Source organism: Pseudopipra pipra, chromosome 16 (genome assembly GCF_036250125.1).
Source record: "Pseudopipra pipra isolate bDixPip1 chromosome 16, bDixPip1.hap1, whole genome shotgun sequence".
Taxonomy (NCBI): domain Eukaryota; kingdom Metazoa; phylum Chordata; class Aves; order Passeriformes; family Pipridae; genus Pseudopipra; species Pseudopipra pipra.
The window spans coordinates 9,616,979-9,631,186 of record NC_087564.1 but is presented as its reverse complement, the minus strand read 5'-3'; the positions used below and the strand labels follow the sequence as shown (position 1 = coordinate 9,631,186).

At 42.7% G+C, this 14,208-nt stretch overlaps 2 protein-coding genes across 4 annotated transcripts in view; one reads left to right on the top strand and one right to left on the bottom strand.

The window, feature by feature from the left end:
- Positions 1–207: 207 nt before the first annotated feature.
- Positions 208–13,392, bottom strand: EIF2AK1 (eukaryotic translation initiation factor 2 alpha kinase 1). 2 transcript variants are annotated; one of them, XM_064673058.1, is made up of 15 exons: positions 12,784–13,372; positions 12,216–12,374; positions 10,326–10,462; positions 9,613–9,644; positions 9,065–9,164; positions 8,202–8,282; positions 7,702–7,799; positions 6,093–6,146; positions 5,038–5,407; positions 4,341–4,452; positions 2,936–3,042; positions 1,641–1,764; positions 1,449–1,528; positions 840–1,073; positions 208–395 (listed from the first exon to the last, which is right to left on the bottom strand). In XM_064673058.1, the coding sequence occupies exons 1-15, from the start codon at positions 13,337–13,339 to the stop codon at positions 273–275; spliced, it is 2,367 nt and encodes a 788-aa protein (XP_064529128.1). In that variant the 5' UTR covers positions 13,340–13,372; the 3' UTR covers positions 208–272. The 2 variants fall into 2 exon arrangements, with proteins under 2 accessions (XP_064529128.1, XP_064529129.1); XM_064673059.1 differs by lacking the exon at positions 208–395 and having other exon boundaries at positions 903–1,069; positions 12,784–13,392.
- Positions 13,133–14,208, top strand: part of USP42 (ubiquitin specific peptidase 42) — a 19,071-nt gene continuing 17,995 nt past the window's right edge. Inside the window, exon 1 of one of the 2 annotated variants that reach the window (XM_064673043.1) lies at positions 13,133–13,441. The gene's annotated coding sequence lies outside the window, so the exon portion shown is untranslated. Of the gene's footprint in view, positions 13,442–13,486; positions 14,175–14,208 lie in introns of those variants that run through there. The other variant, XM_064673045.1, reaches the window with a different exon arrangement.

Sequence of the window (14,208 nt, the reverse complement as noted above, 5' to 3'; positions counted from 1 at the left end):
GTGTGACCTTCCTCTTTTGTACCTGATGCATAACATGTGTGTTTGTTAAATGATTTTAAGATATGTAAATTAGTCCTGTGTAAGTACAAGCTGTGCTCTTAATTTCTCCTGTGCAACATGAACCCTTTCTCTTGACCACAGCCTCCTGAACAAAGGCAGAAGGATGAAGACCTTTAAAGGACAGCAAAATGAAAATGCATTGAAATATTTTATGTAAAAAAGAAACATTTTATTTAACTTAGCAATATACAATAGATTAGTTCTTCCTGTACTTAAACAGGAGAGCCTAGTCTCATGTGTTCATCTTGCTCTTCAGAAAGGAGTCTTATTCTCTCCCTCAGCTTCTCTATTTCTTCCTCTTGCTGTCGCACCTTCTGTTGTAGGTTAGAAATAACCTGAAAATGAGAGCCAGTTTACTTCAGCTGTAGCCAGGCAAGGACAAAGCCTTCCTCATCTGTTTGGATTGCATTTACAATCCACTACAGCCACGTGCTGCAGCACCACAGCTACTCTGCACACTTGATACCACACCTTAGTCCACAAAGTAGTAGGACAAGGAAATGGAAAAATGATAAAACGATTCTGCAGATGTAATGAAAAGCTTTTGAAGCTTTTCTGACCTATAATAATACATCTCAACTGTCTAGTCTTCATAAAGTTACTGACAGTTAATAACCATTTATCTCACTGCAAGGACACCAGAAACATTAATACAGTGGCCTAAATAATCATGAAAAGTCTCAATCACACACACTGAAGTTCAAACAAGTGTATCCAGGCAGGGATACAAAGGGCATTTCCTTTCCCCTGTGAGGGCTGAGGTTACTGGCATCACTTACGTGATCTGTGGTGTGGAACAGTTCACTGTCCCGAAGCTGAGCAGCAGTTGGTCTGTCTGTGGAGCTCTGACTGGTGAGGAGTTCCACGTACTTGGCTTGAGTGGGCCACTGCTTGGAGAAAGTCTGAGGAATTTGGCCAGTCCTTAAATGTGTAAGAACAACTGTTCTTTCCATTTCTGTTCCAAATGGCTGGAAGAGTTCTAGCAGGATAACACCCATGCTGTACATGTCTGACTGGTAACAGAGTGAAGAGAAAGTTCTCTGGTAACTGCTATTTTCCTCATAAAAAAGTCATGATGTGAAAAAGTTTCACAACAATGAAGTTTGATGATGATAGGAAAAGTATTGTGATACTACTAAAGGAACACAAATTCAAACCTAAAAAATATTCTCAAGATGATATTAAAAACAATTTTTGCATTAATAGTAAACTAAAAGGCAATGTAGAAATCCATGTTTCAACAAAGACATTAGTAACAGTAGAAGGAATATTTATGTATTTACCAAATACTATGTATTTACCTACAGAAAGGTTTGATTTATTCCAATTATCTATCATGTGTTAATAGGAAAAAACCCAAACAAACCCACAAAAACAAAGCTCCCTACCTTGAAATCATAGTGAGATCCCTGCAGTTGTTCTGGTGAGGCATAGAGGCAAGTCCCCACTCCTGAAGTGTGTGTCAGTCCTTTAAAAAAGTCAATTTAGACTTAGCTAGTGCTGTTACCCTTTCACTTAACAGTTTAATACTTAATGATTTTAATATAAACACTGAAGCTCATTAACCTTTTTTCTCTTACCATTTACCCTTTCTGTCTGATGAAACCACTGGTCTGCATCATCCCAAAGGAGGTCTTTGCAGGCTAATCCAAAGTCACCTATTTTTACCTGATGATCTGATCCATGTAGAAAGATATTTCTGGGCTACAAAACAAGACAGAGAACAATTTAAAAATATATCTATATAAAGAATTATGAAATTTTCAGCTGTTTTAAAGTCTATAAAATCCAGTGTTTCACAAGTACAAGATAACTATTTAACACTTTGAGCAGTGAGAAAAAATAGTCACTGCTTATACCAAATTATGTGTTAGCAACACCATTTGGGCTGAAAGACCATGTATCTAGAATGATCTAGAAAAAAAAAGGAAAAAAAGCAAAACAGGAAAATCCCAAAGATTTACTGGAGAGATAAAGTACTTTTTTTTCTCCAGCAAAAAATGGGAAATTTGCAGAACAGTAGTCAAACAGAAACAGGCAGGAAATTAGACAGTGATGTAGCAGAAGGATGACTAAACACCACTGGGCTAGACGTGATGTAAAACAAAATACACTTTCCTGTGTGATAAGCACAGCTGCAATGTGCTGCTTGGTTCTGGAAAGCTGCCATGAAAAAACACCAAATTATGAGAGACTTGAGAGCTCTGAGAGGGAAAACTGAAATAGTTCTATTCATGTATTTTGGCTTTAGGACCACTAGGGATGAGAGGTATCTAGAAAGAAAGACACTTGCTCAGGGGGCAGAAAGGAAATAGCTGATCTTCTGTTGGAGTATAAAGTAGATGTGAATCCCCACTCTTCACTTTTTCAATGCAATTTCTTCTATTTAAAAGATGCAGTACTTTTGAACAAGTTCCTGGGCTTCTCATATTCACTGAAGTAAAGACATGATCCAGGACACCCATCCACTGGACCTCTGTCCTCAGCAACTCACATGCTGAAAGACTTTCCTGGAGTATTATCACAGAAATTACTGTCTCTGCAAGGTATCTGCAAAATCACCATTAGGGAAATGTGTGGTGAAAACAATGAGCACTGGCTCAAAACCAGGCTCACAGAAACTCTATGGAATTCTGGAATTCTTTATACAACTACCAGGACTTCAGACATTTCCACACTTTAATCATAATCCTCTTGTAAGTCAATTTAATCGAGTATGGTACTGCTTTAGAGGAGACTGTATTTTTCCATATGTAACAACTAAATTCTTAAGAGCCCAGGTCATGTCCAATGCAATACGAAGTTGCTTTCACTCTCCCATAATGTGAGTTACCTTTGTTTTCTTCAGCCTCAAGTAATAATTTGATGAACTTACTTTAATGTCTCGATGCATCACCCCCATGCTGTGGATGTAGCAAACTCCTTCTACTAACTGTTGAAAAATTTTCATTGTCCAGGGGACATCCACGAGCTGGTATGGACCTTAAAACAATTGACATTATTTCAGCTAATTGTACCCTGTTATCTAAGTTTATGGTGGTATGTCTTGTTGAATTCTGTTTATTTATGCTGTGGAATAAATTTTTAACAGAATGAGCATATTTTAAATATGGATTTTCCTTTTTGCATCCTAATCCTTCTGCTGTTGTGCTGCCCTCTGAAATTCCCAATCTCCTCTGGCTGTAGCTGTCCTTAATGAACTTGGCATCTCATTGTTTTTATCATTTCCCACATTACTGTTTTATTAAACTACGTTGTCTTCCTGCTCTGATGACCCACATCTAATGTTGCCCCTTTGAGCACTCACCATTTACTCACACTTGGATTTCTGTCTCTTCATGTCTAACCTGGGGTAACATTCACTTTTCCTCTCCTGTCACCCATGAAAGTGTGTGAAAACAGTGTTTTGCAAGGGCAAATGCCCTAAATAATTCTGTCATTTCCTGATCAGGAACATCATCTTTTAGCTCATAAAGGCTAAAAGCCTATGACTACAGGAGAGATTAGTGGAAATCAGCCCATAGTTCACTGGTAAACCTGACTCCATGACTGAAGAGAAGAACAGATTTATCTCAATAGTGATTAAAACTAAGATGAAACATTAATCATGCACTTCATGTTTTACAATCTGTTACACACGTGCTTTTTTTACACAGCCACCCCAGGGAATGGAACATGTCTCTAATGCTTTAAGAGCATTAGACTTGTTCTTCCAAATGTCAACAGTTATTGGTGCCTGCTTGGTATCAGGACCTGAGAACTCCCCTGGGACTCAGGCAAAGTACATGTGAGAGCCTTTAGACCTACTACAAATTAGCCTGCATAGCATTTTTGATTCTTGGGAACAAACTTTTAAGTTTATTGTAACCTGTCAGGATCAAATAATGTATTTGTATTTTCCACAGCAGACAAATTAGCCTTAAAACAGCTGAGAAAAAAGTAGATTCTGTCAATAAAAAAAAAACTATTCCAAAAAAGGAGTATTGCCCAGACACTGATCTCCCCAGATAACAACTATGCCTCAGGCACAGAGTCATGCTTTTTTGAAGAGTTGTCTAAAACTCGGGAATTTAAATCCTTTTACCAACATCTATCACACAGAAATTCAATACAAGCTGCTATTTGATTAAGTGACTAAAGCACCTCATGATGAAGATCTGTATTATGAGCTGCTGAAGTAAAATAAAATCAGGCAACTGGACTTCAATGACCAAAAAAAACCAAGTAATTATGTGCTTTACAATGAATAAGTAAATTTTCAGGACAGTGATGAATCTTACTGGAATTTTCCTCTGTTCTCTTGTTGCATCTTTTATTACGGTCAACAATCCAATCCCACAAGGACAGTTCACACAACTGCATTTGTATATAAAGCATCAAACCATACTCCACCTAAGAGAAAAATAATGGGCCGTGATTTTGCCACTGTAATATGAACAGTATTTCCTTAGTTATTGTCTTTAAAGCTAATAAACCCAGCAGTTATTAAAAATCCCCTCAAGAACCAGACACTGAAATGACATCAAGTACAGTATTACTGAACTACTGCATTCAAGAAGCAGATGCAACAATGCTGTCTGGTTTGGGTTTTTTTCTTTGTTCCTCAAATTTTAACAATTTTGTATGATAAAAGCTAACAAAACTGCCAGATACATACTTTAATATTCAAATTGGAGTTTAAATACTTCTAGATATACTGAACAGCATTTCATTCCAACCTGATAGTATAAAATACTATAAAATAAAAAACCCAAACAATTAACTTCTTGATATGAAATCATAGAATTGTTTAGGTTGGTCCAACCATCTTTACCATGAATATGCAGCTTAGTTTCTGATAATGTGTTACCCACTGAACTTTTGGCTCTCACTCTTTCACATTTATCATTATAAATCATTCCACTGTCTACCAAACTGCTTTACAAACATCACTTAATTAGACAGCAGGTAAGTATATTTAAAGAGAACTGTATTTACCTCAAATTCTCCACAGAGAGCTACATCATTCTTGGAGCATTCCTCAGTGCAGGACTGATTTTCCGTGCCAGCATCTTGATCCACACTGGAATGAGGTCCCCGTGTGGAATGATTTTTCACATCACTTGAGATACTGCTAACATTATTTACAGAGTCCTCTGGTAATTCTATGGAAAATTCACATTTCTTTGGTTTCACAGACTCTTTACTGTTGCTGTTTGTAAAATCATTCCTTTCATCTATATTTTGCACCGATTCCCTCCCCAGATTTCTGAGACTGGTACTGTCACAGGACTTCTCTTCTTGTGAAGTAAGGTCAGCAAAGATTATTGAACTGTCACTTTCCACACTCTGAATGTGACAGTGATCACTGAAAATAAAAAAGGGAGAAAAATCCAAATAAGTACAGAGTTTCATACCATCTATTGTCATACACCATACTGAAAACTTTTCTTTTTTGTAATTGCAAACTGCACTCCCAAGTAAAGAGTTCAGCTGCTTCCCCACATAAAACTCCAGGTTTACATAATTGGCAGTGCAGGTTCCAGCCACTGTAATACCTTCCCCCAGCAGGGATTTGTGACAGCTGACCCAGACAGCTCTGTGTCACAGAGACAGTCCTGGCACGCAGCATTCACTGGACATGCACGAGGCAGCTCCAGCCCTTTGAATTTAGGAAGTTACACTCCATTCCTCACACAATTCCATCTCCTCACTGAAGGGCTCACCACACTTCTGGGAAGCAGAAGGCCCCATCACTCTCATACAACCCCACAGCACTGATCACTGTTTCTGACTGGCACAGGACCTTTGAAGTGAACTGGAAGCCCAGTGCCACATCCTGGCACTCAGAAGCTGAGAGAGCCAAAGGAGGTAGAAGTATCTTCAGCTTATGCAACAAGAAGACAAACACTGACAAAGATAATTCCAACTTTTTTAGTTATAATTTGGAAGCAAAAAGCACTGTATGCTGTATTCTGTAGACTTTTAACGTTACTTAAAAAAAGCCTTTTGTTAAAGTCAAATACATTACCACTGAGATTTGTAATACTCACTTGCCACTCTCTTGCTCCAAGGATAACGGCACCAACTCCATTATTGTTTTAGCTGTTGGATGAAAACATAAATATGGTATTTTATAAAATAAAAAATTTATGCATATATTTACTAAAAATTAGCATTTAAGCTAAAGCGTTTTACTGAATTTAACTTTGTTACCTGTAGATACCTCTAGATTACCTCTATTTCTGCTGCTGCAAAAGGTGCTTGATAAGTCAACTAAGAAGAAACCCTAATATGTATTTAATTTCTCTTTAAATGAAAATATATGTTGAACAAAGTCACTAAAAGGGTTGTACTGGGCTCTCAGATATTTACTTAGATTGCACCTTTAAAAAGTCATCCTGTTCAAAATAAGGCTTATATGACACAGCTAAAGAAGCAGCTCCACAAGGCCCCAGCCTTCACATCATGCTGCTGCTGTTTTGAAGACACTTGATATTTGGGAAATAATTTTCATTAAAATGGTATTTTTATGTGAACAAGATGGTTTTTTTAGCACACTGAAGCAAATATAAAAACACCAATCTTGTAAGACAAAAAAAACCACTAAGTACCACAGAGCCCACCTACAGATCTCATTATGTACTTACATTATCACCACTAAATACTTGTGAAGGATCCCTAGCACTAAACAGTTGCATCTTTTGAGATTCTCCAGATCATTGGTTAAAAATTTTGCCTGTTTTACTCTAAACTTCCTATGCATTTTCTTTTGTGGTTATAGCTGGCTGGGCAACAAGTCACTGACTTGGAAAGCAATAAAGCCATACAGAGCACAACCAAACCTCCCACTAAGAGAGGATCAAAGATTTAACTGCTCAAGGCATTCAGGGAAAGGACAAGAAAGGGACCAATGGATTAGGGCTGCAAAGGGACTAAAGGATGGAATGTGGAGAGCTGAGAACAAAGAAACTGAAGAGAAGAAAAAGGAGACCGAGAAGGTGCAAAATGAACACAAAAGTAGGTAAATTCTCAACAGTTACAGACAGGAGCTGATACACAAAAAGATCTGGTTGCTCTGTCAGTGAAACACAATTCATCAAATTTAAAAACTCTTATGTGGAAAGCGAAGTAGGAGTTTGGGTTTTTTTTTTCCAGATAGCAAGAGAAGCATAGAGGGAGACTTATTCCAGTTTTGTTACAATTCTGCAGCTTCAAAACATGGTAGCTTCAAAATATTTGTGATTTTTTTTTTTCTCATATTCATCACTTTCCCCCCAATATCTGAAGTGGCTCATTGCCCAGTATCCATTCACTTGTCAACTCACTACTTCTTGCCTTAAAAGGTTTAATGGAAATTAATGCAATGGCATTGCACTGAACTTCACACAACTTTAAAATCCTCCTCATATATTACCAGAAGTCAAGCTAATACTTCCACAGTTCCAAGTTCACCATTAAGCAACAGATAAGTTATTTGGTAAAGAGGGACTGAAGTACACAGATGGACCTGGTGATCAATCACCTCTAATTTTCCTTTCTTACGGTTGTTTTAAAGAGGGGGAAAAATTTATTTTATCAGACAAGGCATACTCTCCTGCAAATAACAGCACAGAGGTTGTAAGATGCAAGCAAGAATAACACAGTATGCTGTACTTTCCTTTTGGATGTACTGTTTGGACTTGTTCCATCCAAGCAGTGTGGTAGCCTACAATATTGGGATGCTGCAGCCCAGCCAGCACTTTAACTTCTCGTAGCACCTAAAAAGACCAGAAAAACCCCCAGTGTGACAGTTCTGAGTGCTTAGTAAACACAAAAGATAACAAAAAAAATAACAGTTTCTCACAGAGAAAGAACAGATAAAATTATTACAGTAACAGAGAATATCTGGAAGCTTTAAAATGAACTGTGATTTTCGTGGTCGCAAAGATGATCAAATTAAAGTAATTAATATGCTTCCTTTAATGGACTTAAATACGTCTCATTTAATTTTTTAAGTAGGCATTGAACAGGGTCAAACCTTTAGAAACCCAGAATGCATTAAAAATTGTATTAACATTTTTAATGTTTTGGGAAATACTAACTGCATTAATAAATTACCTCAGAACAAGCTGCAACCAACAAGGAGTTACAACAGGGACAAAACACAGAAAGAAGAATACCTTCATGCAATCTCTTCTTGTAGCCTTCTTAATTTTAATTTTTTTAATAGCATAGAACTGACCATCTAACTTGTTTCTGACCTGAAATACAATTGCAATAGAACAAAATTAGATGTTAACGTGTTTAGATTAATTAATTAAATCCTTTAGAACCTACTACTGTCTAAAAATTAATTTCTGCACTCTGTTGATAGGGAGCCTCACCTCTATCAGAGAATGAAACTGGGTTTAGGTCCCAGCTGGGTAAGATAAGGATACTGTACTGTTGTCTTCTTTGAGGACTGCAAACATCTAATCCAACCTTTGTGAAATACATACCCTTGCAGCTATCTTTCCATTAATTAAAAAATACTGACAGGTCCTGATAGCTGCTTAAACAGCTGTTTAAGCTATCAGGACACAACTGTCCTTTACATATGGCATGTACCACATGGGGAACCTCAGGCTGGCCATATACTACAAATATTTAATACACTTCAACACTGGGTTGGACAGTTTACGCTCATTTTAAGCTGATTTTTTTCAAGCAGCCACAACTGAAGCATTGGGGTGTGCAGACTAATCAGTTCCTGAGGCTGTTTAAAGTTAATATATCACAATATTTCACATGTGAAATAAGGAGCTTTCATTCACTTTAAAAGAGTCAGAATACACACAGTAAAACATCTAATATATCCTGCTTCTGACAAACTGAAAACTAACCACAACTGAGCATCTTTTGAAAGGAAACACCAACTTCCTTCCAAGGTGCAGATTTGCAACTCTTCTATTCAAAAAAACCACTACAGCCAAAACAGTAACTCTAAATTCCAAATTAAAACTAGATATAAACAGATCAGTTATAAATGGGAGGTAAAGAATACCTTGTATACTTTGCCATATCCTCCTTTTCCCAGCCTTGCAACCTCATCAAATTCATTCAAGTATCGTGAAGTCTGTGCTTCAAAGTGAACTTCTTTTTCCCTAATCAGAAAAAGTTAGGCTGCATTAAACTAAATTACAGCTTGTAAGTAAGGTAAAGGTGTACACATTCTAGAAATACTATACAATTATGAAAACTGACATTATCATTCTGTACCAGTCACTGTTTCAGTGAATACTGAAAACCAGCAGACTGCAAGAGTGTTGCACATGTGCTACAAACTCACCTTCTGTGTTAACAGAAGTATTCAGAATGTTTGTTTTACATTTAGGTCTGATAAATCTTGTTTTCCTGAATGGTGGCACCGAATGTAAGAGTTGTACTGAAGGAGGAATTTTTGTCAGATAATTTTGAAAATCTGGAGAGATTTTTACTTTTTTTTCCTATGTTTCAGAGCCAAAACATGAAATGCAGTATTAATTCAATTCAGAGTGGAACACAGAACTTTAGGGAGGGAGTTTAGTATTTCTACATGCTTTGAATACATACCCAATTGCATGAAGCTCTCTGTTATCCAGTTCCTACAAAACAACAAAATCCAACATGAAGATGTGCCATACAGAAAGAATAACAGATCTATTGTGCCACCAGCACAGACAGCTTAATCAAAACAGAAACTACAACCATGTTCTTAAAAGAAAATGAGGTTACTGACAGCCATTCACATGCTGCAGAGAAAGCTTCACCAAATTAAAGTATTATTATCCCACTGGTAATCTGTTAACATCTCTCTGCTAGAGAGATTACTGCCCTCTCAGAGTTCTGCTGGCAAACAGGATAAAATGAGGGCTCTAAAATGTGCTTAAGACAAAATTAACTAGCTTAGGTCGAGCAGCGAGAGCAGCAAACTGGTCTGATTCAGCCTGGAGGACAGTACACAAATTATGCCCTCCACTAATGTAAATACAAGGGTGTTAACAAAACTAACAGTTTTAAGTTGAAAATGGATGTCTGTCCGTTGTCAAAAAGAAGCTGTAGCAATATTTAAAACACCTTGCCTGTGCTTATAAACATTTTAACTACTTTTTTAAGGGTACAAAATATTGCTGGCTTCAAAAACTTTGGTTTGCACCAATAGAACCAGAACATGCCATCCCAAAAAACTCCGTGTAATTACTAAAACGACCCAATCCATATTAAAAGAACCCCCAAACAAAAGCTCCTTAATGCAGAGGTTGCCAAAGACGTGTAACAAAGCTTACCCCGTTAAGTATTTGTTGATTAGCTGCTTTCATCAGCTCAGTAATGGCTCTATTGTGCTGCAGTCTTACAGTACTAAATTCATCACAGAAGGCAAAAGGAGAGAGCAGCCCTGTTCTTGTGAAAGCCTGCCGAAGTACTGCACAAAGGAACAGAGAAAGGTCAGAGACACATTAAATAAAGCCTGCCAATAAGACCATGTAAATGAGAAACTTTATTGGAAAGGTAACACATCTGAAAAACTGAACGGTCCCTCCTACTCTAATGCTGGTTCCGTACTCTCTGCAATAAAAACTAATTAAATCCAAAGTCGAGCTGCTCTCTGGGAATTCCTTTGCATTTGCCAAGCCCTTCAGGGTCATAACTGCATCTCGTTTTCTTCCTCATTTCAGCTGATGAATTATACAAACATCCACCCCTTCACTTACATTTTACTTTTGGGCTAATTTTTATCAGTGAAAAGAAAAAATTCAAAGCAGGTTCATCAATTAAAATGACTCATTTATAATCAAAAGTGGTAACGTCAAGATTTTCTGATTCCCATCCAAACCCACAGACGTGTGCACATCCTCATAATAAAGAATGAAGTCACTCCCTTCTACCACCACCCCAAGCACCTCATCTTTCTAAGCTGGGGTAAAACAACTGTGACAGACAAAAAACCCTAACAAATGCTGGAGATGGGAGCAACTGCAAAGATGCTACAAAAAGGCAGTTAAAGTTTTAGGACTTCCAAGGTCTTAAAACAAGCCTGCTCATAAGAGTTTTTTCAGGTGTTTCTTTGGTACCAGTATTTCACAAATCAGCCTATTATTTGATCTTTTAAAGGAGATAAAGTGTATGGGAAGTGAACCTGCAAGAAATCAGGAATTTTGCTACACAAGCCTTACGGAGACAGTCACACACACTAGAGAAGTGGGAAAATCCCACCCACAAGAACATGAATACACCAGGCAAAACCACAAACCAGATACAACTACTGGAGTATGGGTTTCTCTTATTCATAGAATTTAAACTACCTTGGAAATAGGTTTAAATTATACCAATAGAGGAATGTAATTTTCCATATATAAGCACACACAGGCAGCTACACACTTTAGAAGATGCCCAGGTTGTTTTTTATTGTTCCTCTCACAAAAGGAGGAATTTTGGTAGGGTTTCTTTCCCAGATATTTTTTTGTTTGGTAAATACTAAGACCCAGGGCCAAACATCTACATCAGACTTCAAGAACAAAAAAACCCTACAGTTGTCTGCACTGTTGTTACTGGATGTTATAAATGGCTTCCATTTCAACTATGAGATTTATTTTTTCTTCAGTCATGTACAGTAATGAGAAAAACCTTAGATATTGTTTCTCAAAAGCATCAAGTCTATGCCTAAATGAACAAAACACTCAAGGTAAGTCACACACCAAGAAGGCAGGTTTTAAAAGTAACACTTCACACTTAAAGATGCAACCTCCCTGAATGAAAAAGACTTTACGGCAAAATAAAGGACTTTCCCAGAACACAATTCTGAAAAACTTAATGAAGACTATGCTACAGCTAATTATTTATAAATATTTTTATTAAATTCCTCTTCTACCTCTGTTTTTAGATCACATTTAACAGTTACATAATTTACACTGCTGCCCTTCTCATGATGCAACTCACATGATCCTTACAACTGCCTGATCCTTACATCTGCAGCAATATTCTGTTACTGTTTTCAAAATAAGACAAGTTGTCATTCCCAATTAAATTGATTCAGGCTACTCATCCTCTTCACAGAATTATTCTTGTCCCAACGGGATGAAACCTACAGCTTTGTATTGATATAACACTGCAATTCTGCACAGAAGGATATTGCTGTAAGGCAGTTTAAGAAACAGGAAGGAACTACTCTTACTAACTTCGGAACAAACACCTCGAATGTACGGGGTTGTGCGTGTACATGTGGCAGAGGTGCTCCAGCAGCGACACAAGCAGCAGCTGGTTTTGGATGGTCGAAGTGAACTTCATGAACTTTTGCGACCCGTTTGCAACTCGCAGCTCCGCCGGCACATCGGACTCTGGAAGGCGACAGTCAGACGAATGAACTTAGGTCTCGGTACACGCCTATTGACCTAAACATCAAAACAACCTGCAACCCACAACAGCTTCAACACAACCCTGGCTCACAAAAGAGGCACCACGTGAGCTGCCACTGAGCGAGTCGGTTAAGACGCTAATTAGGAAGCCAATTAATTTTTCTAAGCACGCACGGAAAGCAGCTGCCCGGGGAGGACGAGGAGCTCCGTGCCCGGAGAGGGGGAGCTCGCCCCGCGACCGCAGGGCAGGGCCTGCCCGCTCTTGCATCACCCTCAGAGCGCAGGGGAAGGCGGCGGCTCCGCGCTCCTGCCCGCCCCGCCAGCCGGGGGCAGCCAGGGCAAAAGGCCGCCCTCCCCGCTACCCCCCAGGGCCGCCCCCGGCCCCGCTTACCATCAAAACGCGGCTCCGGGCTCTCCTCAGGGAACTCGATGGCGGGCGGCGCCCGCAGAGCCGGGGCCCTCCCGCCCCGCCACATGCCGGGCACCGCGGGGCCCTCCGCTCTGCGCGGCGGGGCCCGCCCGCCTTCCCCGGGGGCGGCCCAGGGGGCCGGGCCAGCCCTTATGGCCGCTCTTTGAGCTCGGAGCGATAAAACATGAACCGGAGGGACAAGCCGGAGAAGGGGGAACTGCGGCGCGGGGAGGCGGGGACGGGCGGGCAGCCGCTCGCACGGCAGGTCCGCGGCGGGGAGCGGAGTGTCCCCTCCCCTCCGCCCGGGCACCGGCACCGCCCGCGCCCCGCGGGAACCCCGCGCCCGGGCCGGGGGTCGCCGAGCCCCCTCTAGCGGCTCCCGGCCGCGGCACAGGGGCGGTGCCGGTCCCCGTGTGACCCGGAGGCGCTCGCTGCTCCCCCCGCCGCCGCCGCCGCCTCCTCCTCTCCTCCCCCCGCCCGCCCGCCTGCCCGGCCGGCGCCGGGCCCCGGATGCAAGAGGCCGGCGGAGGGACGTCATTGTTCCCCGACGGGCTGTAACAGGAGGCGGAGCGGGCCGGGCTGAGGCGGGGGCTGCGGCGAGGGGGACCCGGCAGCGCCGAGTCAAGCGGGGCCGAGCCAGGTAATGGGGCTGGGGGGGAAGCGCCGGGCCCGCCGGCGGCCCCCGGCACAGCCCGGCGGCGCCGCGTGCGGCTCCCGCCTGGAAATCAATGGGCCGGGGGGAGGGGCCGGCCCGGGAAAGGGAAGGGAAAGCGACCGGCGGGAGCAGCCGGCACAGCCCAGCCCAGCCCACCGCGCTGGGGCGCGGGCCGGGAGCTCGGCCGCTGCCCTCCCGCCTGGCGGGCAGCCGGAGGGGGTGGGACCCCCGGGCGGGGCGGGGCGCCGTCCCCAGCACGCGGCGGAGGGACCCAGCCCCGCCGCCGCCACCCCCTGGGCCGGCGGGACCGGCCCCCTCCCGGCGCGGCGGTGCCTCCGCGCCCGCCCTTCTCCGTTCCGCGCCGGGGTCCCGCCGGCGCCCGCCCGCCTCTCCTTCCTCCTCCTCCTTCCTCCTCTTGCTGCCGCCGGCGTGGGGGACTCGGCGTGGCTTCCCCGCGTCCCGGCGCGGCCGGGAGGGCGGCCGGGGCGGCCCGGCCCCGCGTCCCGCGGCGGGAGAGGCGCCGAGCCCCGCCTGGCCCCGCGTTGTTCCCGCTCGGCGCGGCGGCTCCCGCGGCCCCTCCGCCCCGCGCCTGGGGGGCTCCGCGCCCGGTTCGTCTCCCCTCGCCGCCCCCCCCGCGTTGCCATGGGCACAGAGCCGCCGTTGGGCGCCGCCGCCGCGGTCCGGCCCCCGGGCCGGGATGGGACGCGGGCCCGGACAGGTCAGCGCGGGGCCGGCGGGCGGGCGCGGGGAGC

Excerpts from the sequence above, each read along its gene's own strand:
- EIF2AK1 (XM_064673058.1), bottom strand. The coding sequence starts at position 13,339 with ATGACGTCCCTCCGCCGGCCTCTTGCATCCGGGGCCCGGCGCCGGCCG. Across the intron at positions 3,043-4,340 it reads GAGAACAGAGGAAAATTCCA|GTCCATACCAGCTCGTGGAT; the intron begins GTAAGATTCATC and ends AATTGTTTTAAG. Across the intron at positions 1,074-1,448 it reads GATCTCACTATGATTTCAAG|TCAGACATGTACAGCATGGG; the intron begins GTAGGGAGCTTT and ends CTCTGTTACCAG.